Source organism: Pogoniulus pusillus, chromosome 9 (genome assembly GCF_015220805.1).
Source record: "Pogoniulus pusillus isolate bPogPus1 chromosome 9, bPogPus1.pri, whole genome shotgun sequence".
NCBI classification, from domain to species: domain Eukaryota; kingdom Metazoa; phylum Chordata; class Aves; order Piciformes; family Lybiidae; genus Pogoniulus; species Pogoniulus pusillus.
In genome coordinates, this window is record NC_087272.1 from 20,692,935 (window position 1) to 20,719,997 (window position 27,063).

At 37.9% G+C, this 27,063-nt stretch overlaps 1 protein-coding gene across 1 annotated transcript in view; it reads right to left on the reverse strand.

Annotated features, from left to right (window-relative positions):
- DDX60 (DExD/H-box helicase 60) overlaps window positions 1-27,063 on the reverse strand; it is a 58,018-nt gene that overhangs the window by 22,164 nt on the left and 8,791 nt on the right. The window contains exons 4-27 of the mRNA XM_064148799.1: window positions 26,968-27,037; window positions 25,296-25,473; window positions 24,815-25,156; window positions 24,078-24,185; window positions 22,850-23,011; window positions 20,874-21,032; window positions 20,258-20,399; window positions 19,194-19,355; window positions 17,736-17,838; window positions 16,911-17,026; window positions 14,313-14,476; window positions 13,042-13,294; window positions 10,897-11,060; window positions 8,810-8,962; window positions 7,718-7,867; window positions 6,548-6,667; window positions 5,871-5,966; window positions 5,058-5,173; window positions 3,664-3,809; window positions 3,387-3,496; window positions 3,181-3,285; window positions 2,966-3,094; window positions 2,076-2,203; window positions 123-281 (exon numbers count right to left, since the gene is read on the reverse strand). Coding sequence (XP_064004869.1) covers window positions 123-281; window positions 2,076-2,203; window positions 2,966-3,094; window positions 3,181-3,285; window positions 3,387-3,496; window positions 3,664-3,809; window positions 5,058-5,173; window positions 5,871-5,966; window positions 6,548-6,667; window positions 7,718-7,867; window positions 8,810-8,962; window positions 10,897-11,060; window positions 13,042-13,294; window positions 14,313-14,476; window positions 16,911-17,026; window positions 17,736-17,838; window positions 19,194-19,355; window positions 20,258-20,399; window positions 20,874-21,032; window positions 22,850-23,011; window positions 24,078-24,185; window positions 24,815-25,156; window positions 25,296-25,473; window positions 26,968-27,037 — 3,535 coding nt within the window. The remainder of the gene's footprint in view (window positions 1-122; window positions 282-2,075; window positions 2,204-2,965; window positions 3,095-3,180; window positions 3,286-3,386; window positions 3,497-3,663; window positions 3,810-5,057; window positions 5,174-5,870; window positions 5,967-6,547; window positions 6,668-7,717; window positions 7,868-8,809; window positions 8,963-10,896; window positions 11,061-13,041; window positions 13,295-14,312; window positions 14,477-16,910; window positions 17,027-17,735; window positions 17,839-19,193; window positions 19,356-20,257; window positions 20,400-20,873; window positions 21,033-22,849; window positions 23,012-24,077; window positions 24,186-24,814; window positions 25,157-25,295; window positions 25,474-26,967; window positions 27,038-27,063) is intronic.

A 27,063-nucleotide genomic window follows, 5' to 3' on the forward strand; every position in this document is an offset into this window, starting at 1 on the left:
CCTACACATTAGCATAATCTAGGCGAAAACAACCCAGTCTTTTACATACATTGCATTCCCACACCAAAACACACTCTGTCATAATATACAAGTTTTTAATAACACATAGTTCTAATACTTACTGAGGACAGAATTTTGTTAACGCCTTGTTGACTTTTCTGAGTTCATCCTCCAAACGTTCTTTTTCCCTCTCAGTATTAGGGTCTTGTTCTCTTCTTTGTTTTTCCAGCAAATTGAGGAATATATTCTTGGCTGAATACTCCACCAAATGCACATCAAATCTTTAAGTAAATAATATACAATATATATGTTAGGTGAATTTTATTTAATACTATTTTTCTCTATATGCAATGCCATTACAACATTTATTGAGCTTTATTGTCTGTCAATAGTTAGAACCTAATAATGAGAAGCACATCCCCACTCTACCTCTATATCACAGTTCACATTCACTTTTAAACTGCTATTATACCAAAGCTGAGCAGTAAAATGTAAAATTATTATGCCAATAAATTATCTATAGCAAGCATGCGCAATTCTATCTTTCCCTGATCTGGACATTCAAACACATAGAAAAAGCAAACTGTTGCTTACTCTTTGTAATTCTCCTCAACTACCCAGGTGAGAATGAAATCCTTTCTTAGTCTTCTATACAGCTGTTCTACCTCATAGCTTTTTCACTACTGGGCTGTTTGGAGTTTAACTGGGATGGAGACTTCTCCAACTCTTCTTTCAAAAAGTGAGGGTTTTTTTCTGTTGCAGTAGGCAGAGCTTGTTAACTAACACCATAAAAACTGTTGGCACCACACAGGGTGAGGTTGTATCCTAGTACATTAGAATATTCCTAAATCATTCCAATCTGGCAGTCACCAACAACAGGAGCAAAACTGAAGAACTTCACCCCTTTATCCAGAAAGATCTAGTACAACTATTAAGGTAACTTCTGAACTGAAGCTTTCCACATCTTCATGGATGACAGAGCTCAGTAACGCTCATTTGCCATTTACCCTTTTCCCCCGCCTTTGAAGCTCGGACTCTATGATGTCATTTCTCTCTACCACTGAGTTTATTTGGCCATAAGGAATATTCAACTGATGCCAATCTATTCTTTCCCACAGTGGCCCTAAGAAAAGAAAATCAAACTCTGAGTACTCTTCTTTTCCTGCTACTAATGCTGTAATAGCAATTTGGCTTCTACAGCTCTAACACTTGCTATCTTAAAAGTCTCCAATAGTTCCATGCTAACCTAACATGCTGCAGGATGACTGTTTTGCAGCTCACTGATCAATAATGTCTTAGGAAGAATAAGCTTACCAGTACCAATGAAGCATGAATATCAATCTAGTACTCCATGCCGCTGTCTACTACTTGTGAGGACTACTCACACCCTTCATTTTCATCATGATTTCTAAAGACTGGGACATTTAACTAGAGATTCGTAATTACTTTTTTTTAATCTTGTCTCTTGTCTGACTACAAAGACACTGAGGAGGTCTACCAGGTGCTGTTACACTATGGATAACAGATTTGTGTGCCTCATCCCCCAGCTTGATACTACTAGGGTTCTGTCTCAACATTCACTAATCTGGGATGTGTTTTTCTCTCACTATGGTATTTTTTATCAATCATCTAGGATACTCATACTCTACTTACAGTCCCTTGTCAGAGTCATAAACCTCCAAGAATCATAGAATTGTCAGGGTTGGAAGGGACCTCAAGGACCATCTAGTTCCAACCCCCCTGCCAAGGACACCTCACACTAGATCAGGTTGCTCAGAACCCCACCCAGCCTGGCCCTGAAGACCTTCAGGGATGAGGCTTCCACCACCATTATAATATGATTCAGTTTCTTGTAGTCTTCTCAGCTACCCTTTCCACACAGTTTTACCTCAGCTAAACCTTTAGAGTCACAAAGATGCATGGGTTGACAAAGCTTGCAGAACTTCACTCTTTTTAAAACCCAGGCAGCAAGTACTACGTAAACAGCATTTGCCAAACCATAACCATGTTTACCCTCAATACTAATTTTTCTGAACATAGGCAACACACATAATACATGAAAGCTAAATACTTACATAAAAAATATGGCAGGCAATTTATCCATCTCACGTAATTTATCAACAAAGTGTATAAAATGATTCCACTTCTTCCCTTCTGAGCAATCCACAGATTTTGGTTTAAGGTGCTCCAGTAGCTTATTTACCTGATCAAATTAGCATTATTGTCAAGATTATAAAGCCAGAAAGTTCAGGCTGAAGACTAAGAAATATGAATACTCCGTTTTCCTGTGCCACCTTATAACAGCTGAACTTGTTAAAATCATTCAGAACTGCAACAGTCACACACCGTTCACAGGCTAAAAGGTCTGCAAGTTATCAACTGACTTTGGTAAGAGTTCAAAATGCAAACTGTTGTAGCATTCATGGTTACTATCACGGTGCAGATAATGTATTACTAATATACTAGTTATATTTTCATGTTTAAGTGGAGTTTTCAAGAGATATTTTTTTTCCTCCCACATATTCCTTATGTTTTCCTTGTTCTCCATTCACCACCACCTCATATTACTTTTTATGATATAGGAATAGGTGGCTTTCCAATAAAGACTTGATTTTCTTCTCATTGCTTTAATTTCTATCTATATCAATGAGAAGCAAAGGAGACTTCCACTAAAATATCAGCACAGTGGTACAATATTCCCATTAATTGTGGGAGGCACTTAGAATCAGGAATTAAAATGTCACAGCAGTATAGGAAGTATGATTCCTAGAGAAGTTTGTGAAAATTCCACCTAGAAAATGCTTATGGAAATGCCCCGAATCACGCACTGCTTTCAGACATATCTATGGGAGGAGCAACTTCCATTATACATATTTACATATAATTATTATATAGCTTGAATATATAATCATTATGTATTAAAATTGCATACAGACTTTAAAAAGTGTCCTGTAACAATTGTTACCTTCTGCCTTTGGCCAAGCACAATCCATTTGCATAGTTCCTCCTTCAGTTCTTTTTCGTATTTCCTCACATCTGACTTTTTTATTACTACTTTGTTCTTGAAAGAGACAAACTCTTCAGGATCTAGTTCCTGGATAACAACATTGATATAAAGCATTGCAGTACTTTGTTTTCTGTTTATTTTGATATCTTTCACCCACAACTGTGTATACACACCTGTGCCCTTGGCCACTCTTGCCAGACTTTTACCATGATGTCATAAAGCTGGATGCTCTCTCGTGGAGACAGGGAAAGATCTGAAGGAATACCATAATTCTCAATCTGCAAGGAATTTCAACAAAAGAAAAGTAATCACTTTGATGGAATCCATGTTGCTTAAATGTAACAGTTGCTAAGCAATGTGACACCAGTATTATGCTTACATGATTGACTGTTAACACAGCATACGGATGGCAATGTTCAATGACAAAATCACTGCCCTTCAGAGAACACACATACTTTTCCAAATCATTGTATCTCTCTCCATACAAAACTGTAAAGAGATAAAAATGCTGTCATGATGCACTTGGTTCTTTTAAAAAGCAAGACTTGTTTTTATTAAAAAAACACAAAATACATTTCTAATCACACACAGTGATTAAAACTTGCAGAACTAATCCTAAAATCCATTTCTTCAACACAAAATACTCTGATACACACCTAGCCTAACACGATAGGATTTCTTCTGTTCTCGTACTTTACGTTTCACTTTATACTTTCTTGGGAAGTTCTTGTCAGAGTCTGGACAGCTTTCTTCCATTGCACTCTCAGCACGTTGCCAATACCTTTTCACAGACTGTAACCAACTACAGTACAAGAATAAAATACAAATAAGACTTCTAAAAATATTTTATGAGAATTGCTACAGCTGTTATACATTAATGACTACAATTTGCTCAACTTCTCTTATAGAATTTCCAGTCCCTTTCTCACTATCTTCTCCAGATTATGTCAGGGTGCAAATAAAAAAGTGAAACAGCACCATTACATATACAAACAGTGCAGGTGTGTATTCTGATTAATGATGGACAAGTGTGCTTACTAGGCTTTGTCAAGTAACATATATTACAGAATCACAGAATCAACAAGTCTCACTGTGGAAAACAGCCAACACAAAGCATCCTCAGAGTATAGTGCAGCATACAGCAGCCCATTTCTGGCACGGTAGGTTGAGGTAGTGTATCCAAGTAGCTAGTTGTAGTTCAATTCTATGGGCTCTGGGTGATAAATTATCATCCACTGGTACTATTCCAACTCAGTGGGAACAACTTCGGCCAGAACTTATGCTCTCCTCTGTTCACAAGTGCATCCTAAATCATTATCAGATTATGTGTCCTTAATGGGAAATCTGTTGGCCTGAGCAGGCAGCATGCAATTTATCTGCATAATATTCTGAGCCCATCTGTGTGACTGATAACATGAGCTCTTTAGATTTTTCCAGTCTTTTCATGGACTGTTCCATTAAAAAGATATTATAATGATTACAGGGGAGTTGGAACTAGATGATCCTTGTGGTCCCTTCCAACACTGACTAATTCTGTGATTCTGTGACCTCTAGGAGCATTGAGTCTGACCTATCACCTAACCCTTCTCATTAACTAAACCATGGCACTAAGTGCCTCATCCAGTCTCCTTTTAAACACCTCCAAGGATGGAGACTCCACCACCTCTCTGAGCAGCCCATTCCAATGGGCAATCACTCTTTCGTGAAGAATTTCTTCCTCATGTGCAGCCTAAAACTACCCTGGTTCAGTCTGAGACTCTTGTTCTGTCATTGGGTACCTGGGATTAAAGATCAACCCCTGTAAAAACCTCCTAAATTCCTCTGCACAGCTCAATCATACGGTCTGAAGGAATAGTAGTGCTTGTTCTCAATACTGAGTTAAGAGGTACAACATTGTTTTCTGTCAGCTGGGGGAATTACATTAGCACAATATATATAACAGTATAACACCAAATCAGTTGTCTCCTAAAAGCAATTGATCTCTCCATGCAAACAACTTGCAATCAATTTAAATATGTCCTTATGGGCAAAAAAAAAATTGCATACATACTCTGTTAGGTGTTCTGGGTTACTGATAGTAGCAGAGAGTGCCAAAAATGGGCATCGAATTGTTACCAAAAGATGTTCCCAAACCTCTGCTCCTATTTCACCACCAAGACAATGGACCTATGTTTTAGAGAAAAATATTAAAATAAAAGAAATGGCCTTTATCAAAGTGCACCTGTAACAGGAGTTGGTTTGTGCTTTGCAAGAATCAAAAGACTGTCAAAATCAGTACTGAATAAATCTTATGTTGGAGCATGAGATACAAATCAAATGTCCAGCAAACCTCTTTCCAAGCTTCACTGAATAGTAAGTTAGTGTAACTTTCAATACTAGATTCACTGATTGTACCCCAGATACCAACTTACATAATTAAATTTTGTATGCAAGAAAAAATACAGGAGAAATTTTAAAATTAGCAAGATTAATAATCTACTTTTTCCCTGGAAAGACTAACAAATATTGTATGATGGGAAATGTGTATCATCCCAGTGCAGAATACTCTGTGCCACTGAGACTACAGTAGTAGATTTTAGTTTCTCAGTTGACTGGCTTGAGACAAATAAAGAAAGTTCCTGGTATCTTTGACTGACCTGTATGTCCTCTTAGGAAGTAACAGAGTTTTAATTTCTTTTACTGGAGCAGATAAACACTAGCAGTAAACAGGAAAAAACATGTAAGACTGAAATAATATTTCTGAAAGTTGAGAGGTTTTTATTAACAGTACTGTATGTACTGAAAAATCAAATCACTGACATTTTCCCAGAAGTTTGGAGTGTATATATGTATGTTAAATTTATTACTATTAAGAGATGCTTACCTCATCAAATATGACATATTGTATCCGTTTGGCCCATTCTTGGCAACGAGGAGACAGCATCAAAATTTCTAAACATTGAGGCACAGTCACTAGTATCTAAGAAAGATTCATAAAGCATTATTTTTAAGTACACTGACTAACCAACTACAAGTAGATTCAGCATTTTAAAAAAATATTAATATGCATGCATTTCAAAAATGAATGAACAAATGATCTGTCACTGCTATCTTCAAGAAGAGCAAGAAAGAGATATGGAATCCTTTCTCTCTTCTTAGTACTGATGAGGCAACAGCTGGGGTCCTGTGTCCCATTCTGGGATCATCACTACAAAGAAGAAAAACCTAGTTGACATTTTTAATGAAGTGACTGTAGTAGTGGACAAGGGAAGAGCTACTGATGTATTCTATCAGGTTTCTGTAAGGCATTTGCTGTTGGCTGGCAACCAAAGGATTTCAATGTTTTTTATTTTAATCAGAGCAAGTAATCAACTGCATACTCCATAAGGATGAGTAGGTAACATTTTATACCACAGACTGAAAGGTTCTGGTGAACAGTTCAGGTAGGCTTAGATGTTTTTAGTAACGATACTATTGTCACATTAGAATTCACATTTTCAGAAGCCAAATGGAATGCAGAAGTCACCATTATTATGCATTAAAACATCCACTAAAATACACCTGAGAATTCATTACGTCACTCCGATAATCTCTCGTGAAGACACCACACACTACCAATCCATCTGGAAGTTTCTTGGTGAATCGGCTGTATACAGTTCCCACCACTTGGTTTACAAGGGCCTTAAATAAAGCAGATCATTAACAAAACTAGACAGCATGTATTTGAAAGTGTATGATATTCCAAGACTCATAAAAGTATTCAATTTTGTCACTGATATTAATGCAGCAGATTCTAACGTGCTCTGTAATGGGCTTTAAATCTAGAGTATCGACAATGATAACATGAAAAAGATATGGTACTTGAGGTTCTGTTATAGTCAAATACTTTCAAATGAACTCAGTGTTGTGCAAGTTTAGGTTTACTTTAGCAATTCTATATTTTTTTTCAAAACAAGCAAAAAATAGATCACATTTTACTGCCTCTACAAGCACTTTAATCATTCCAAGTTTCTGTGGCTTCAGGCATTAAAATCATTTCTGCACCCAGACTGATATTCAAATAAGATTATTTTGACACCCAACCTGTGTATAACCACATAAAAACCTTGTTTGCCTACAGAAAACTGTCCATAACAATTGCTATGAAACAATAGCACATACAATTTACTATTTTTTAAAAAATCATATAATTGAACGTTAAACTATATCTTAGAAGAAATCAAAACATTGTGCCTCAGCACTTCAGTTTTTAACTATTAGGATAGAGGTCTTATTAAAAAATATCCTATTGTCTATATTTTTAATCTCTTTTCTTTTTAAACATCTAATGGTCAACTCAATGAGGAAAAGACAACTTAAGATGACTTGCTTGGTCACTGCTCTGTTCCAATATTACTTTCAGCATGTTGGTAGAATTTGGTACTTTCACCATTTTCCTAACGTGCTACTTACAGCACTTTTCTGCACATCAGTGTTTCTGACCTTAAATTAACTGTACAGATATTAATAGAGAGAAACTCTAATAAAACATTAAATATTTTGAAGACTTTTTGTTGAACAACTCATTTCTACTAAGTGTAATTATAATACAGAATGTAGAGATTCCATTTCTAATAAAAAACTCTAATGTATATCAATTAAATTTGTGTAACAAGTTACCCAAAAGGTTCCAGTATCATACTGAGACATCATACTCATACATACTGAATATATCTTACAATTCAGCCCTACCTTTGTAGGAGCAACATACACAACTACTCCTTCATTGCTTGTTTTCAGAACTTTTTCCATGCAGTAGTATGATGCATATGTCTTTCCCGATGAAGTGGGAGCAACAATCACCGCAGACTCATTATTGTCTACAGTATCAAGAAGTTCTCTCTAAGATAAAAGCAGTTAATTACATCATAATGTGTCACAAAGTTCTTGGTGAGTAAAGCAGGTCTTCCAATGAAAAATTTTGGGACTACAAATTATCACTTATCTATTTCAATTATTTGATCAGAGACACTGCTACCTGAGTCTGAAACTGGACATTTTCAAATTTAAAAATAAAATCAGTTAGCAGTGTATAATTTTGTTCCCAAAACTTCATTATTTTATACAATGCAAGATTTTTTTCTTACACTATAATAATTAAATCAACACCAAATAAATCTCTCTTCTGCTTCTCACATATATGTTCATTAATCTGTTCTCGTCATTATTATTGTCATTCTCCATGTGCTAGCCTGCCCTACATATGGCTGTGAAAGGATGGGGAGAGAGGTACAGAAGGGGCAACAGAAACAGCACTAACACTGTCTTTCTCAATCTGCACATACACCAAGTCCTAAATTGCTTTTCAAGCAAGTGGCTTTTTTGCAGACAGGGACATGCAAAGCACAAAATTCAGCTGGTTTCTCCAGTCCAATAATAGAAAAATCCAAGTTAAATTTCTTCTGGTTTAGATAGAAAAGTTCTTTTTCAACCCATAATATGGGTAATTCTTTAGGGATAAATGAACATAAGATGAAGATTCTCAGATTATCCAAATGAGGTGTTATCATCACCATCAAATGTGTAATAAGCATTGAAATCCCATGGATTTGGAATTTCTTGTGTGAAATTCCTTGGGCCAAGCAATTTGTAGCAAAGCTCTCAGTGCAGAAAGAACATGAAATACAGTCCCAAATTATCTACTGAATGTGTTACACTTATTACAAAATTAGACTTGTTAAACAACATTACTCTTGACAAGTAATTTTTTAAATGGAAAACATATCTTTTTTTAAGAATTCAAGATCATTTCTATTTAATTTATGTGAAAAGATGTCTCATTACCTGCCACGTGTCTGGTATGAAATGTTGCACTCGAGGATCTGGATCATTTCTCTCTTCTCTGAGCAAGTAATAATCCATGTACTGTAGCTGAAAGCGAGCTGGACCCACTTGGATAGCATATTTGCTTATATACTGATCATTATTTTCTCCTATCTAGAAGGTCAAATGAAAACTCAAGTTTGTTTGAAAGCTAGCAAGAGATTAAGAAAGTGGCACATGCTTTTCTCTGTGGAACTTGGCAAACTCTGAAAAATATATGAAAGTGCAGGTGATTTTAGAATAATTTCTTGGGGAAATTGACACCACAGAGCAAGATGTTATGATTGTATGTCTTCAAAGGAGGCCATGTTCTAAAAATAATGTCTTTCATAGCCAGCGCTGGTGTATTTTTTTGTCAGAATAGCTAACAAGACTGGCCAGTAGGCAAAGCTCAGTCTCTTCAAGCTGTTGCCTGCAAAAGCCTTCTCATTCTACATTTATGTCTTTTTTCTTCAACCTGCCCTGACCGTTTGCACAACAAATTACAGCTGTAAAAGGAAATACAGCATAAAGACTGAGTGTGATACCAAACTTTGTAACGCACTGTGGATTTAAACAGCGCCTTAAGGTATTAAGATCAAATGTAATGTTTCTGGACATATTTGTTTACAATATGATCCTGAAAGTCATAGAGAAAAGCATTCATGATACAATATGTAATAGATGACCCAAAAAATCACATAATAATTTAGGTTGTCAGGGATGTCTGGATGTCACTTAAACCAACTCAGTGCCAGAAGCAGGTGCAATTACATCACGTCACTTAGGGCTGAGATCAGTTGAAGAAGGAGATTGCACAACTTAATTTCTTGGAAGAAATACTTCAGGTTATCTCTGAAAAAAATCAGTAGTTTTTTAAAGTTCTGCCCACTTTTCAAAATTAAGAATCAGAAACAAGCAGCTGCAAAAGAAAGAGTAGGTCCAAAATACACTGATTGATTTGAAGGCCTTCTGAGCAAGACCTTAAACTTGCCAATGTACCCTTTCTATCACCACAAGCCAGCAGACCTTTTGAGGACCTGGGATCCTACAGTTCTACTTCCTGATATGTAATGCACCAAGTACCTCTACCAATGACTACAAACCAAAGCAAATTATCATCGTATGCTAGCTGAATTTAGGTAGAAAAAAAGGCAAATGCCACTCTTCAAGAAAAGAAAATTTCATGCAAAGCAATCACTTCCTCCCTCACATTAGTCCTGATTCTCAAGGAAAGATAATAAACTCTTGCCACAAGTAAGCTTTGAAAAATTTCCTGTCTGAAAAATGAGATGCTGAAGTGACTGATATTGGTTTTACAGTTCACTGTACTATTCCTTCCTTTTGCTGTTGACTATATTCTTGCAGGCTATCAGATACATCTTCCTTCTAGTGCCTGACAGATACTTCAGTATCCCTTCTGATTAATGATACCTCATTTACACACAAAGGTATCAAACTACTCAACATTATATCACCCAGTAGGCAGGTTGCTAACATGGAGAAAAGCATAAGGTCAGTCCAGAGGGCCAAACTCACTATAGTTACTAGTAGTCTCATCTGTGCTAGGAAGGATAAACAATTAAGTATCTGAAATTGTTTCCTTCAGAAGTGATAAGTAACATCGTAACAAAGGTGAGTTCCTTTACCTTCGCAGCCCCAAGGATTTCCTTTTCTGAAGTAGTGTATTTGGGCCTGTTAGAAAGCAGCTGTTCATCACTTAGCTTTTAACAGTTATTTTTAACATACAGGCTTCAGATGATGTGATGAACAGATGGTATCTCTAAAAGATGTCTAAGGCCTCAGGATGTTACAAGAGCAAATTAGTCTTGGTACAGGTTTCAAATAGTATCACCGCAGCCATATTTATTTCTATTTACTAAAGAGGAAGCAGCCTGTTGTGCCATCTAGCCCTCACATCAAGCAGGCAAGTGTATCAATAGAACGAAAGAAAATTAGTACCAGAAGCAAGAATAGACAGTTCAAAATCTTATTCAAGGATCAAGAAAACACTGTTGTTATTGACTACACATCCAGCTACAGCAGAATCACTATGGCTATAAATTTACCTGGCCAGAAAGAGAGCATGCCAAATTCTTAAATCCAAGAAGTCTTAGATATGTGGTCAGCTTTTGTAGATGTGCTTTCTCCAAGAGATCTTGATATTTGTCAAGGAGGATATGAATTCTCCTCATGACGTGAACAGCTTTGCTTAAGTCTTTAGATGTATTACCTTACAAAAAAAAAAAAACAAACAAGCCTATAGTTACTCAAGAGGTTATTGTATCATTTGGAAGAACACCCCCCATGACTAACCATCCAAGTACTGGTTTATGTTTCTGTACGCTCATATATATAAAGAAGTCATACTGACTTTTGTGCAGCAACTGAGCTCTCTCAATTCACATTTTATAGAAACATAGAATGTCAGGGGCTGCAAGGGAACTCAAAGGATCATCTAGTCCAACCCTCCTGCCACAGCAGGATCTCCTATACCAGATTACACAGGAACATGCACAGGCAGGTTTTGAGTATCTCCAGGGCGGGAGACTCCACAATCCCCCCTGGGCAGCCTGTTCCACTGTTCTGTCACCCTTACAGTGAAAAAATTCCTCCTCACGTTTAATTGAAACTTCCTGTGCCTCCATTTTCATCCATTGTCCCTTGTCCTGTCATCGGGCATCACTGAGAAGAGCCTGGCTCCATTCTCCTGGCACTCACCCTTTACATAAACACTGAAGAGGTCACCTCTCAGTCTCCTCTTCTCCAAGCTTAAGAGACCCAGCTCCATCAGTCTCTCCTTGTAAGAGAGATGTTCCATTCCCTTAATCATCTTTGTGGCTCTGCTCTGGACTCTTTCAAGCAGTTCCATGTCCCTCTTGAACTGGAGGACCAAAAACTGAACACAGTACTCCAGACGTGGCCTCACCAGGGCAGAGTAGAGGGGCAGGAGAACTTCTCTCAACCTACTAGCCACAGTCCTTCTAATACACCCCAGAATGGCATTAGCCCTACTGACCATGAGAGTACATTGCTGGCTCAGGGTCAACTTCCCATCAACTAGCACCCCCAAATCCTTTTCCCCTTCGCTGTATTCCAACAGATCAGACCCCAACCTATACTGATCCCTGGGGTTGTTCTTTCCCAGGTGCATGACTCTACACTTGCCCTTGTTGAACTTCATTAAATTTCTTCCTGCCCAGCCCTCCAGCCTGTCCAAGTCTCACTGAATTGCAGCACAGCCTTCTGGTGTGGCAGCCACTCCACCCAGTTTGGTGTCATCAGCAAACTTGCCAATAGTGCGCTCTGAGTCCTCATTCAGGTCATTGATGAACCTATTGAACAGAACTGGTCCCAGTACTGACCCCTGTAGGATGCCACTAGTTACAGGCCTCCAACTAGACTCCATCCCATTAACCACACCTCTCTGGCTTCTTCCCTTCAACCAGTTCCCAAGCCACCTCACTATCTGATCATCTAGACCATATTAACTCAGTTTAGCTGCAAGGATGCTGTGGGATACAGTGTCAAATGCTTTACTGAAATCAAGATAAACCACATCCACTGCTCTACCATCATTGATCCATCTGGTTATGTCCTCAAATATATGTTAACTCATATTCACCACACATTTGTTACTCAATCTTTTAAGCAATGTACTTCACTCCAGCATTTACAACACTCCTCAACACGTTCAGAGCAGTGTATTTGGCCCATCGTGGCCAAAGATATGGACTGAACAAGTTAGTTCTAGTGAAACAAGAGTCCATGGTAGCACAGGTTTCTCTGCAAATGGTCATCATCCAAACTGTGAGTTAATCACCTCAGCTAATTAAACAATTCACTGCAATTTTATTGCACTTGAGACATAATCATTAAAGGTCTATACAGTAAAATAAATTATTTGTGTATATGAAATATTTATAAAACAGAACAGGAAAATACCTATAATCTAATTTCACTGGATATTGGGCTTGATGATCTGTGAGGTCTCTTCCAATCCTGATAATACTGTGATACTTTGATGGTTGACTCAAACGATCTTGAAATTGCATAAGGGGACCAGGCCTGTTAATTCTTAAAAACACCTTTCATGTTCCTGAAACAGGGCTGTATTTGTATGTTCTTGTTCCATCCAAGAACACCCAAGTCATTCACTCTGCTAGTTAAAGGGAGCAGAAGTTGAATATCAAATGTGAATTTGGTTACCATACCTTGATTTTTGCAGTGTTCCTTCCACACTTCTAAACAGGCAGACAATCCTGTCATTTCTGCGCTGAGCTTCACAGATTTACTTTTAAGGGTTTTGAGAAACTTCTCCAAGTTATTTATTCCAACAGCCAGATTGGCTTTTATTTCCTTTACAGTTGGTACACACAAGGCTTTCCATTGCTCCTCCTCCTTCTTTTCTTCTTTAGCTTGTAGTCGCCTCTTGTTTTCCTCTACAATTGTTTCTGCTTTAGTTTTCTAGCCAATAAAATGAAGATATTTAGAACTATCACTGTGTGCAAGCATCATCTGAAAAAAAGCTAATCCATAAACTCAATCCCCACAGGTACTTTACATTACAGTTTTTAATTTGCATGAAGTACTGTGTTTTCCAAATTGTTTTAACTAGTACTTCATTTTGAAGGAGATACAATTTCTGTTTTCTACAACATATACTGTGTGAAAGAGCTTCCATAGGCTTCATTTTAAGTCAGTATTAAGTTTTTCAAGTAGTATAAAAATAAAGAAATGTGGAAAAAATAAAAAAGCCCCAATGTCTGAAAGTTAAACTTCATGCCTTTCTTTCATATGTGGATAATAGAAATTCACATCATACTGAGATGCCTTTCATTAAGATAAATGAAATTAAGAGCTCAACCTTACTTGAATTCAAGCAAGTTATTTTACATACATACTTTTCCAGGTAATTCAAGAGACCGTGATCAGAAATCCACAGAACAGTCTATTATGAAGTACTGCTCAAATCACTATTGCTCAGTATTGTTCATGAGTTTGCTACATAACCTGTGATGTCTGGCAATGCTCACACAGCTAGGATTATTTGCATTACCTACAGAATTTTTCCACAGAGAATGTTTCAAAACACTGCAAGAAAATAAGTAAATAAGTAATGAGTTTTCCCAGTATTTCTCAATACTTTCTTAAAGTAAAATTAAGTTAATGAACTCCAGTTTCCTTCTCTCCACATTTAAAATACTGGCCATGATCCTTCATAGAGTTCATATTTATTAACTTTATTTACTTCTGCCTATTAATACTCAACAGTATTCCTGACTGGGAACAAAAATACTTTTGCCAGCTAGCTGACTAGCTAACTAAATTTGAAGTATAAAGGCAGTTCACATTTTTATATTTCTTCAACTGAGGATAGCTAGCACAGTCAGAATATAAAACTTCATCTGTGAAACTCATAGTGGAAATCCTATCCTGGAAAACATAAGAAAAGGTTTGGAAAGAGCAACTTGAATACACTCACAGGCTTATTTTGTGCTTTTTTGACAGCAGCACTAGCATTCTCTGGCACATCCTCTTGAAGTACAATAAATTTTGAAGTGGTGTCTCCCAAAGTACTTCCATAAAACTGACGAAAATTCTGCAACTTTTGTATTTCTTTTCTTGCTCTTGCATCTTTGGATTTTGCTAAAAGCAGACATAATTGGTTATAAAACACTGTGAAAGAACTACATAATAATCTATTTCCAAAGAAAAGATACCTGGGTAACAGATAAAGTTTGTAAAAAATTCTTCATTGAACTAAAGGCTAAAGTCACATTTTGAAAGAGGCTGGCCACTAAGAACAAAAACTAATGATACTTGGAATTATCTGAGAGAGAGGCTCAAATTCAAACTACATTAGGCACACACAAAAATTTGGAAAAATTGGAAAATTTAACAAGCAGGAAGCCTGGAAAGAAATCATAACTGTTTGACCAAAGTGCATAGACTTCTTACACAGCCCATGAAAAGGAGAAGGTGTCTTCCAAACAAAATTCAGATGATCAGAAAAAAGACTTCTTCCCCGTGAAAACAAGGGTCTGGCATCAGAACATGAATAAATTAAGTTGGTGGAAGAAGTTAATGAAAGATACTAAACTGAGCGTATGGATCACAGGATATTAGGGGTTGGAAGGGACCCAAGGAGATCATCGAGTCCAACCCCCCTGCCAGAGCAAGACAATACTATCTAACACAGATCAGAGGAACACGTCTAGACAGGCCTTGAAATTCTCCAGAGAAGGAGACTCCACGACCTCTCTGGGAAGCCTATTCCAGTGCTCTGTGACCCTTACAGTAAAGAAGTTCCCCCTCGTGTTCAGGTGGAACCTCTTTTGCTGCAACTTACACCTATTGCTTCTTGTCCTATCACAGGGAGCAAGTGAGCAGAGCCTGTCCCCCACTCCTGGCCAGCCTGCAGATACTTATAAACATTTATCAAATCCCCTCTAAGTCTCCTCTTCTCCAGACTGAAAAGCCCCAGGTCCCTCAGCCTCTACTTATAATCCATACCTTCCAGTCCCCTAATCATCCTTGTAGCCCTCCACCGGACCCTCTCCAGCAGATCCCTGTCCCTCTTAAACTGAGGAACCCCAAACTGAACACAGTATTCAAGAGGTCTCACCAGGGCAGAGAGAGGGGGTGCACTGGACACACTCTTCCTAATACACCCCAGGATCCCCTTGGCCTTCTTGGCCACAAGAGCACATTGCTGTGCCATAGTTAACTTGTTATCCACCAGGACCCCCAGGTCCCTCTCTATAGGACTGCTTTCTAGCAGATCACCTTCCAGCCTGTACTGATGCAGTTTATTATTCTTCCCTAGATACAGGACTCTGCACTTGTCCTTGTTGAACTTCATCTGGTTCCTCTGTGCCCAGCACTCCAGTCTGTCCAGGTCTCTCTGGGTGGCAGCACAGCCTTCAGCTGTATCAGCCAAGCCTCCCAGCTTGGTGTTGTCAGCAAACTTGCTGAGCAGACACTCTGTGCCCTCATCTATGTCACTGATGAAGATTTTGAACAGGACTGGCCCCAGCACTGATCCCTGGGGGACACCACTAGTCACAGCTCCCCACCTGGACCTGGCGCTATTGATCACCACCCTCTGAACTCTATCTGGCAACCAGTTCCTAACCCATCTCACTGTTTGCTCTTCCCTGCCACACTTCCTCAGCTTGCTCACCAAAATGTCATGGGAGGCAGTGTCAAAGGCCTTGCTAAGGTCAAGGTAGACTACATCCACTGGTTTCCCTGAATCTACACATTCAGTTATGGCATCATAAAATGCTATCAGGTTAGTCAAGCATGACTTCCCCTTGGTAAATCCATGCTGACTACTCCTGATAACCTTCTTCTCTTCCAAGTGCCTTGAGATGCCCTCCAGCAGGAGCTGCTCCATCATTTTTCCAGGGATGGAGGTGAGGCTGACTGGTCTATAGTTTCCTGGAACCTCTTTCTTGCCCTTTTTGAAGACTGGAGTGACATTGGCTCTCCTTCAGTCCTCAGGCACCTCTCCCATCTGCCACGATTTGGCAAAGATGATGGAGAGTGGTAGAGTGATAATATCAGGCAGTTCTCTCAGCACCCTTGGGTGCATCTCATCAGGGCCCATGGAATTGTTAATGTTTAATTTGTGCTACTGATCCTCAACACAGTCTGCGCTGACCAGTAGGGAGTGTTCCTTCCTCCAGGCTTCCTCTCCTTCACCCAGGGTCTGGAGTACATAGGGGAGTTCAGCCTTAGGTGTAAAGACTGAAGCAAAGGAGGCATTCAGCAACTCTGCCTTCCCTGCATCCTCAGTTCTCAAGGCTGCCTCCTCGCTCAGCAGTGCCCCCACATCTTCCACAAGTACTCATTCTTTAACACACATTAAACCTATGTAAGACTATACAAAATGCATACACATAATGCACAGGCACATCAGTTTACATATAATTAAGCTATTGCAATACCTCTAGTTCAACAAATATTTAGACAGATGCAAACATTTTTTAAAATGAGACCTTTCCCAAAACCATAATACCCTTTTCAGTACTGTTCTAGCTAACACAGACACAGATTTTGTGTTAGCTTTTCTTACCATCGGCATTGCACCGTACTCGCTCATATTCCTCAGTCAAAGGTCTGCCAGAATGCCAGTGACAAAGCTCATCAAATTGCTTGTCTTTCTTAGGTGAAGTAACTACAGGATCATTGCTGAAACACAGAAACATTAAAGCAGAAATTTAACATGTTTTCTGGAACATCCAGCAAAACAGTCAAAAATCTGAGTATTTACAAAGTACAGTTTCACTGTGGCAGAAAAGCGACACAGGGTTTAATTCTACTCTAAATATAGTATGTCAAGATAGACTCCACTTTTTTCAGAAAGCATTGCTAACAGGCAAAGTAAAATATCATTTTTTCACTTACTTTCATACAGATTAGCCACAGAATGCAGGGTAACTACGTAACACACAGAGGCTAAAAAATGCTCACTGCATAGCATAGAGCCCACTACCAAAAGCAGCAAACCAAATGCAAAAGAGAGTATCTTCTTACTTTTTCCCCCCGCCCCAATATTTAATGCTTTTCTTTTCTTGAAATCAACCTGAGCTTTGCAATTTAGGTGTTTCAAATATAAATTATACATTAACAAAAATAGTTCCAGAATGTAGAATAAGAACCAAAGACTATAATAACAACAGAAAATATGGATATATTGGACTCTACCCATTCTTGTTCTGAACTTTCTGTTAAAGTTTACACCAGTACATGTAAATGTGAAGTGTTTCTGAGTCATAGTAAAAGCACTTCTACATTTTTATGACTTCAACATAATTAAGAGCAGGGAAGTAGATAATAAACCCATATAAATTCAAGGGCTTATAAAGTTTTTTCATCAGAATAAAACACACAAACAAACCTTTCTATAACAGGTAGGTCCTTCAAAACATCTCCAGCATAATCTTCAACCAGATCAGATTTCACTGAGATTAGTCCGATGGCAGGAATTTCTTCTTCACAATCTTCACAGTGTAAAAAAGAATTGTTTAATTAAGTGTATATATCATAATACATTATACTTAAAAATTCTATCACATCACATCATAAATTAAATACTATGCAGTGAAATTTGGCTAGAATAAGCAGCAGTTCATTAGTTCCCTTCTCTGTTTCTTCTCAAACATGGGAAGAAGAAAGAAGCAGACAGACATCACCACTGCTTCTCAGTAGACATTCTCATAATCCATTTTAGACACTTACACTAACTTTTTGAATGCTACAACTCATCCCATCTCACAAGTATCTGCTTTGATGCACCAGTTCCACGAGGACCACAGTCTCCTAAATCTGCACTTTAAACTGCACTTACATTCCATTGCTAAAGGTGCCACATAATACAGTGTATCCTTCTCACGTTCAAAACCTAGCCACACCTGTGGTCTCCGAGGTGTCCAAAGGAGGCAACAAATGCTGCGTTAGAAGATGTCTTCAGATCCCACAGAAAACAAAGAAACTGTTCTTTTTTTTTGCTTATTAGAGCTCACTTTGCATCTTTGACAGCAGATTAAATATACCCACAAACATAAGTAGAATTATATTCCATCCATTGCAGAATTTCTCATCTCTCATCTAAAGATTTATAGCATTCGATAGGTTTAAAACAAACATTTGAAGATTTTAACAAAACTGGTCCTCAAGAAACATAGGGCAAAATCTCTACCCTATTCCTCTCAGATATTCAAAACACACCATGTAAGGGAGGGAAGAAAATAAGTAATCCTCAAGACAACTGTGCACTTCCCCAGTTATGGGCTGCTAAATAGGATAATGGTGTAATTTAAGACACTTACAGGCAACTCACATTTCTACAAGCTTCAAGGATCTCAATGTGAGCTACAGTGATTGTTAGATGCTCTATCACTAAGGCACCAATTCTGTATTTTAGTTAATTTGCTGCTACCATGTTCAACGACTGCATAACCCTATATAAACATATACAAAGATGTTCTCCAGAGATAGTGTTTCTGCAGTGTAATCATTACTTATAATCAATTATTATTGTTAATACTATTATTTGTATTACACTAATTATACTGGTTTTTAAAATACATGAAACAGATTTTGGCTAGCAGTCATGGACCTAAATCCAACACCTACTTAAGTGAGTAACAATACTTTTGCTGCCTGCAGTGGAAAGGGAATGTCACACTCACAAGGCCAGACAGACATTATCTGCAAGTTTTGCTGGTGGACTTAAAGGAACAAGTATAGGATTCAAAAAGCATAGATTAGATTTGTGATCATGATAAAAATCAAAACTCTCTTCTTAGAACTTTAAGATCACGCTTCCAAATCTCATTTGTGGAGTTATCAGTACCTCTAAATAATGTCTTTTCCGATTCAAGAAACAGTTGGGAAGTCTTTCGTATTGGGAAAGCATCTCCAAAATTGTATTTCTCAGACAATTTTGTTACTGTGTCCCATAAACATTTGTATTCATTCTCCATTTCTTTTCCCAACTCCTTTTTTAGCTCTGATCCTGCACAGGGAAGAAAGCCAACAAGAGACAATTTAATGTTAAAGTTCACTCAAATCTGAACCTATATATTCATATACTGAATCAGAGACAAAAACTTCAGTCCTATCTGAGGTCTTTGATCATTAGAATAAATCAAAATGGAATTATCATTAGAATAAATTACAACAAAATATTGTACATTCACAGTATTTAATAGCCTAGGGCATAAGTAACTAAATGGACTGAGAAGGTGCCTTTTTCCAAAATAGCCAGATTTGACTGTGTATGTCTGTGAGCTCCACAGCTAAAGAAGATTTTACATCACCTTCACCTCCTGCAGGTCAGGATAACCAATCATAGATACCACTATAAAAAATATTTTATATTTCTAATTTCTATTTCCTTTCAAAATTCTTTTACACTTGCTTTACTTGCATACATATAGGACAATTTGTAGCTAGACTGATAAAGAAAACGTTCTGGTTTACTACCAGACAGACTCACAGTAAAGGATTTCAGGTAAACATAATCACTCTGAAAATATTTTCTATAAATCTTTTTCCACGTTTATTGTTCAGCCTTTATAACTTATTTTCTTAGAAATGAGACCATTCAGTAGCAACGACCCAAAACTCTTACAGCCTATGCAATATCACTCTTTCTTTCCATAAGTACAGGAGGCATATCAAAGACATTACAGAGTAACGTATTTAAAATGTATACTAGTGAAAGACACTCTCACATGTGACTTTCTAGACTTGGCTGTAGAAAAATGTTTCCCTATTATGCCATAAAATATATCCATTCTTATATGAATATGTAGAAAACTGTACTCATTTCTGCTTGCACAAGCACTTTGGTTTTCATTTTGCAGCTTAATAAAGTTCAAAATCTAAGAAAGCAAACTCTTTGAAGACAAATACCTTCAGTATATTCAACCTCGTAGTAATGTGCAATATTCATGAGAAGTGAATCATCATTTAAGTCAGGCAGGTAAGTTACATCCAATTTCCAATCACATGTATCCCTTAGCTGCATCAGAGCAAAATGCATACACAACTGCTGCTGTTAAAATAAAGCAAACAATTCTTATGGGGCATCTTTTCATGTGGAACAATCAAAGCATCTCCAAAGTAAGGTCAACTATCACAGATTTAGAAATATGAAAAATACACTATTACTTAACTTGTGTGTGAACAGTGCCTTCACTGTTCTCCTTCACCATAATAACCAACTTGAAACAGTAAAAGTGCTTTCCATCAAATTACCCATATTGGAGGAGACTACAAGGTCCATCTAGTTCAGTATCCTAACACTAATGCTGGCTAACTGGAAATGTCTAAGAAAAGATCAGTTCTAGAAATATTGCCACAAATCTGCTTAGCCCCACTGATTTGTGGCTCACAAGATAAGGTTTGCTTCCAGCACATACATTACATTCTTTGATCTCAAGTGACTGAAGTCACATATAAAGGAAAATGAAAAAGTGAAATGACAAATATACCTGATGACAGGGAAGTAAGACATGCCTACACATACCATTTTTATTAATGGTGAAACTTGCTTAGTCCAGCAAGATTTCATGATCCTAATCTGAGTTCTCTGTGAAAGCGGCATATGAAGAAGAAATGTCACTGTAAGACATTGCATTCTACAGAAGTCAGCTGCTTCTTCTGGAGACAGGGCTTTACTACTTCTCTGTTGAGAGATGATAAATAAAAAATTCATCACATCTTCAGTAAAATAATTGTGTTCACCTCTATTTAATTCAGTGGTTTCCACCCTGTAAAGCAGCTGGTAATTCTGATCTTGTAGATATACTTGTTTCAAAATTAACATTATTGTAGTGCTGGTAGATACAGATCAGTTAAACGTGAAAAAAATTATTTTGCAGAAGGGAGTATGACTATGAATATCAAGACAAAATGTAAAAACAACTGCCAGTGCATCTGACTAGAAATGTTATTCTTCTAAGAGAAAAATATAACATCACAACACAGACCTGTTCTTTTGTCAACTGCACAGCAAAAACTGCACAGCTAAAACTGCACAGCAATCTAGCTGTGCTAACCAATTATATCTGCTTTGTAGTCCACTGAACACATGTCTCATAAAATATTACTGATATATTGCAGCTCTGCTAACTTCCTGAAAATAGAAGGCTTCTAGTATGACCACCAAATGGTGTCATGGCTGCAACTAGACCTTTCATTGTGAAATGTGGCAGTGATTTTGGGGCCCAGGTACCCTTAAGAATACCACAGAACAAAGTCCTCCAGAAAGAGATAGAGAGTCCCAGGGGATGGACCTGGTCATCTCAGAATATTGTAACATTGTTACTCTATTCTGCTTTCCAGTATCATAGCAGTGATTAGATGATAACCACTCTCATAGCTGGGCCTGTTTAGCCTGGAGAAGAGGAGGCTCAGGGGTGATCTTATTACTGTCTACAACTACCTGAAGGGGCATTGTAGCCAGGTGGGGGGTGGCCTCTTATCCCAGGTAACCAGCAATAGAACAAGGGGGCACAGTCTCAAGTTGTGCCAGGGTAGGTATAGGCTGAGTATTAGGAAGAAGTTCTTCACAGAGAGAGTGATTTCCCATTGGAATGGGCTGCCCAGGGAGGTGGTGGAGGCACCGTCCCTGGAGGTGTTCAAGAAAAGCCTGGATGAGGCACTTAGTGCCATGGTCTAGTTGATTGGATAGGGCGGGGTGATAGGTTGGACTGGATGATCTTGGAGGTCTCTTCCAACCTGGTTGATTCTATGATTCTCTTCTCCCTGCTTCTCATCTCTTCACTTCTCCCCTCTTTGAGAAAAGCACACATCCCTACTTTTCTCACTGTGTGTGGGGCAGACAGCTTCTAGCTGACAGGGAATTTTCAGATGCATCACGAGGCCTGCTGAAGCCTTGTAGGAGAAAGGCAGTTTTGGCCTACTCTCAGGCCTGATGAAGTTGGATGGGTGGAGGATTCTAGAAGGTTTTGATCTGGTAACTTGGCCTACTTTGTGAATGTACTCATTCTACCAGAATAGTTTCTGTACTTATATACTTGTAAATACAATCTCCCTTTAAACTTCCAATCAGTGTGCAGCATTTTTATTTTCACTCCTCAAAAGCAGTAAATATCATTTCTGTCCTCTGGTACTGGGTAGCTCATGACCTCTAAAGCAGCACAAATGGGTTGCTAATTTAAGAAAAGTGTGTATATACCTAGTGAAAAAAGAAAAATAGTCAGTGCAACTAACTTCTAAGGTAAAAAGTTCCTACAGAAGTAACTGCTCCCAAGGTAAAACTTTCCCCAGGAATAGCTGCAGGAGGGAACACAGTGTCAGCCACAAGGAAATCATGCTCCTTCAGAAAAGCTCTGGTCACAGTAATAATCTAACAAGACCATTTACAGAATTTAGTCACCAAAAGCTGGGCCTCTCTTCAGCTAGAAGGACGGATGTCGCTCCTGTCAGCAGAATCTTTATGGTCATTATGCTGAAAAGATACTTTAAAAAAAGTCTTACCCTTGCTGATCGTTCTGTCTTTGCTCTCGTAGTAGTATTTGCATTTTTCAGTATTTTGTTGTATATTTTTAATCCCACAGCACAAGCAAGAACACAGATCACACGCTGAACGTCAGATCCTTCAGGCCACAGCTGTTTCAATAGATGGACAGTCTGGAGAACCTGCAGTCATAACATTGAAGAGAACAAATGACTGATATCATAAAAATTACCAAATAAACAACAAGCCCTGTCCTATACAGAGTTCCACTGGAGAAGGGAATAAAAAGGACATAAAAAAATACAGAATGAAAAATGAGTACAATCATTAGTAACAACAGCTCCGTTTTGTCATGTCCCTGGGGGCACCAGCAGCCCTTACTGTCCCTATCCTCCCACTTGCCCTGGGCCCTGTTTCAGCTGCTCCAGAAATGCAGCGGGACTTCTGGTCTCCAACTTCCCACAGTGCAGCAAGCTGACAACCTGCTCTGGCCTTAGTCCTTTCCCAGGTAGATGCCTGATGCCTGGGATTGTATCTGTCCCCAAAAGCTGCCCTCCTCTTGACTAGTATAGTGGACCAGGTACTGGCTACCAGGCTCTGCCCTGCCACCCCCAGGGTAGATCCCACAGTCCCAGCTTTGAGGGAGTAGATATCCACTCTCACTGCACCTTGATGTTTTGCTACTACTGCATTTGCCTCAAGAAACATAATGATAATAAAACAAAATATTAGCAATATATAGGCTTTAAAATACTTTCTATATAATCTGTATTGTATTTAAAAAATATTGCTTGCTGGACCAATACTATTCTCACTGAAGTCTAAGAAAGCCTTAGTGTTGCCCTCTGCAGGAGCAGAAGCAGAGTCACAACCCTAGGGAAACACCACTCAGGAAAATAGCAGGAGTACATTAGGTACTAAGGGTGATTGTGATACCATAAAAATACCATTTTTTAAACAGTTAAAATATTGTAAAACCATTGCTTTAATCACACAAGCATATACCTTGCAATTTAAATCAAGTTCTTCCAAAAAATCCAGACTCTGAATGCTTTAGTTCACAGCATGCACATTTCAGCAGCTGCAACAGCGAGTTTCAGATTTTGCAGTGTCCCTAGAGATGAGGCTGCTGCTGGATAAGGAAGAAAGCCCTCAATTCTGGCTAAGAGAGAATTTCAGGTAACAAAATGGAGGAAGACAGGCATCATGAGAATATTTTTTTTTTTTAAACCAAGGATGTTAAATTACCTCTTTCTGTATGGTCTCTGTGTTCAGACGGAGATGTTCATATAGGTATATGAGTGGGTCTTTGTGCTTGACTAACTTTTCAGAAGCATGTTTCAGATCTTCTTTGTGCTAAGAAGTGCAGAAGTCAAAGTTATATGCAAAAGTCAATAGATAACAACGCATCAGAAACATCCATGATAATTTTTTTTATTTTAATCATAGTCCTGGCCTAAATCACAGAATGTTAGGGGATGGAAGGGATCTGAAAAGATTATGTAGTCTAACCTCCCTGCCAGAGCAGGATCACCTATACCAGATCACACATAGATGCATCCAGGCAGGTCTTGAATGTTTCCAGAGAGGGAGGCTCCACAACCCCCCTGGACAGCCTGTTCCAGTGTTCTGCCACCCTCACAATAGAAAAACTTTTCCTTATGTTTACTTGGAACTTCCAGATGTTAGTCTTTATCTGGCATAATAGAAGTCAACTAAGGCACATGACACTTAAGGAATGGGTAAGGATGTATTTAAGCCAAGAAGGATGTGAAAATCAGCTATAGAGAAAAGGATGGGAATTTATCACCAATCACAATGTTTGCCTATGAAGGATTTCCAAGACCAGTAGATCAATGAAACATAAAATAAGCCACATTTCAGTTCTTCATAACTTTGAAATGCAAAACATAAATTATATTGTCATATTTTAATTAAATCTGCAGCATAGAACTAATGCAAAACAACAAAGTTGTGTAACTTACCTTTTGAAAAAAAATTATGTGTTTATGCAAACTCTGAACGTGATACCCATAAACTCTAAGAAGATCATACTCTTGTCCTGAAGTAAGCACAACGTTGACTTTCTTAGACAGTGAATGAGCAATCAAAATAGCTAAATAGTCTGTTTGAAGACTGTTCAGTCCCACATCAGATACGATGATGAAGTAAGGATAACTTTGTTTCAGGAAAATCTCCCATTTGGATGATAAACAACTGGAAAATTCTGTATGAACAGTGATGTTTGTGTTATGCCTTAGATGTTCTATTAATGCAGTTCGCAAGAAAAGAAAGTGAGGATATGGAAAATATATCTGCTCTGCATCCTATAGGGTAGAAAAACAATGCAAATATTCAGTTCTGTTTGTTGACAATGAACAATTTCCTTATCCTGATTAGAATCAAGAAGTTGGTTTTGAAGGAGTGCAGTAGTTTAAGTGGAAATAAAGGTTACTTGCTTAGTACCTTGAAGAAAACAATGACGTATTTTGCTCCTTTTTCAGTGAAATCCTGCAGGAAGCATTCAACTCGGTAGAAGAAGTTTAGATGCTGTGTATCTTCATCTGAAAACATAAGTAGTAAGGAATCCCCATCTATTACAAAGAATTCAGACTCAACAAAGTCTTTTAACAGGCTGACATACCTGAAAGAAAAGGAAATAGTATGTACATAACTCAAATAAAACTTGGGGTCGTAAGACCAAGTAAACAGATTTTTAAATAAATTGTTTTGTTAAATAAACTGAACATTAAACACACAAATTAAATCACAGCAAACCATTGTTCTTGGCTTCAAGATTAGTCCTAAACAGTGAATTGGCAATTTTCTCCTTTACAAATCCAGATAATTTTGTAGGATCTGGGTCTTCTGTTACTTATGTGGCACTTCTTGTCCACACCTGCTTATGCAGAAGGTGTTATGTGTTTTATGTATAAGAAACATCCTCAGGAGAGAACCAATAAATATTTAGAGAAACTTCCTGCCTAAGTTTCTATCTAAAAATAGGAAGTGGGTTATCAACAACAATCACAAAAATGACAACTACCTCCTTCATCTAAGGAACATGGCAAGAGAAATACCTTAAGACCAAAGAGTAATGCAAGAGGAATGCAATGATCAAGGAATTAAAAGACTTTTTTGTCATCTTCCTATTTCAGAAAACTATAAAGTTGATAAAATCTGCATTAATCAGTCTTAGGTCAAATTCAAAACAACCCTTTGCACTGAAGATGACAAATATAAACTGGTAGCACCTCAGCGGTTTTTAGAACATCCTAGGAACTGACTATATTCTCCACCTCCTTAAGACTCCACGCAAGTCCAGGGACATGATATTACCAAGGAGAGACCAAGGAGTTAGAAGTAGTTTTGCAGGTCCAAGTGAAGAAGATGCAAGGCCATCTACTACACAGTCTGTAACATATTACAGTACTAATGCATATTATGAGAACATCCATACTCTAATGGTAAGAACATGCTTATTTTCTTCAAAGCTGTCAAAATATCCCTCCTACACACCACCTAGAAAGATCTTGCTTTCTTTTATGGCTCATTTACAGCTCCAGTATGTTATCTGATTCAATGAGTAGCCTTCCATGAACAAAAATAAATGTAAACTTCGGTCTTGTACATTTAAATCATCTGATCCTAATTAATAATAATCTCTAGAATGTCAACTCTGGGATGCAGAGAAGAGCACTGTCAATGTGAACAGAAAATCAAGCAAGAGAACTGGCATATAAAAACATAGGAAGCATGTACAAGAAGTAAAATTTTGTAGGAAAACTGTTTTACATGCTGTAAAAGTAGCAACCTTAAAATGTGTGGAGAAACATGTCCCAAAAACCAGACAGATAACTGAAAAAGAACAAATAGCAACAGTTTAAAATTGCAGATTAGTTCCTAGAATGTTCAAACAATCTCTATTCTTTGCACGGATGTCCTATTAGGAATCTTCCTTGATGTGACTGGAGGAAGTATGGCACCCTAAAAATGCCTTAGGTCTCCTAGGTTTCCACAAATCTAAGTGACAAGCACATTGTTTTTTTTCTACTACACTGGGATGTGTATTTAGTTTAAATAAACTATTTTTATTGCCGTTTATTAAATTTCTTTCCATAAACTCTGCTGTACTTACTGAGACCTTGATAGGGATGCCCAAATGTATTGCCTCAGCTTCTTCAGAAATTCAAGATGTTTTCTTATTTCTAAAATAGCCACAGATGGTTACTTT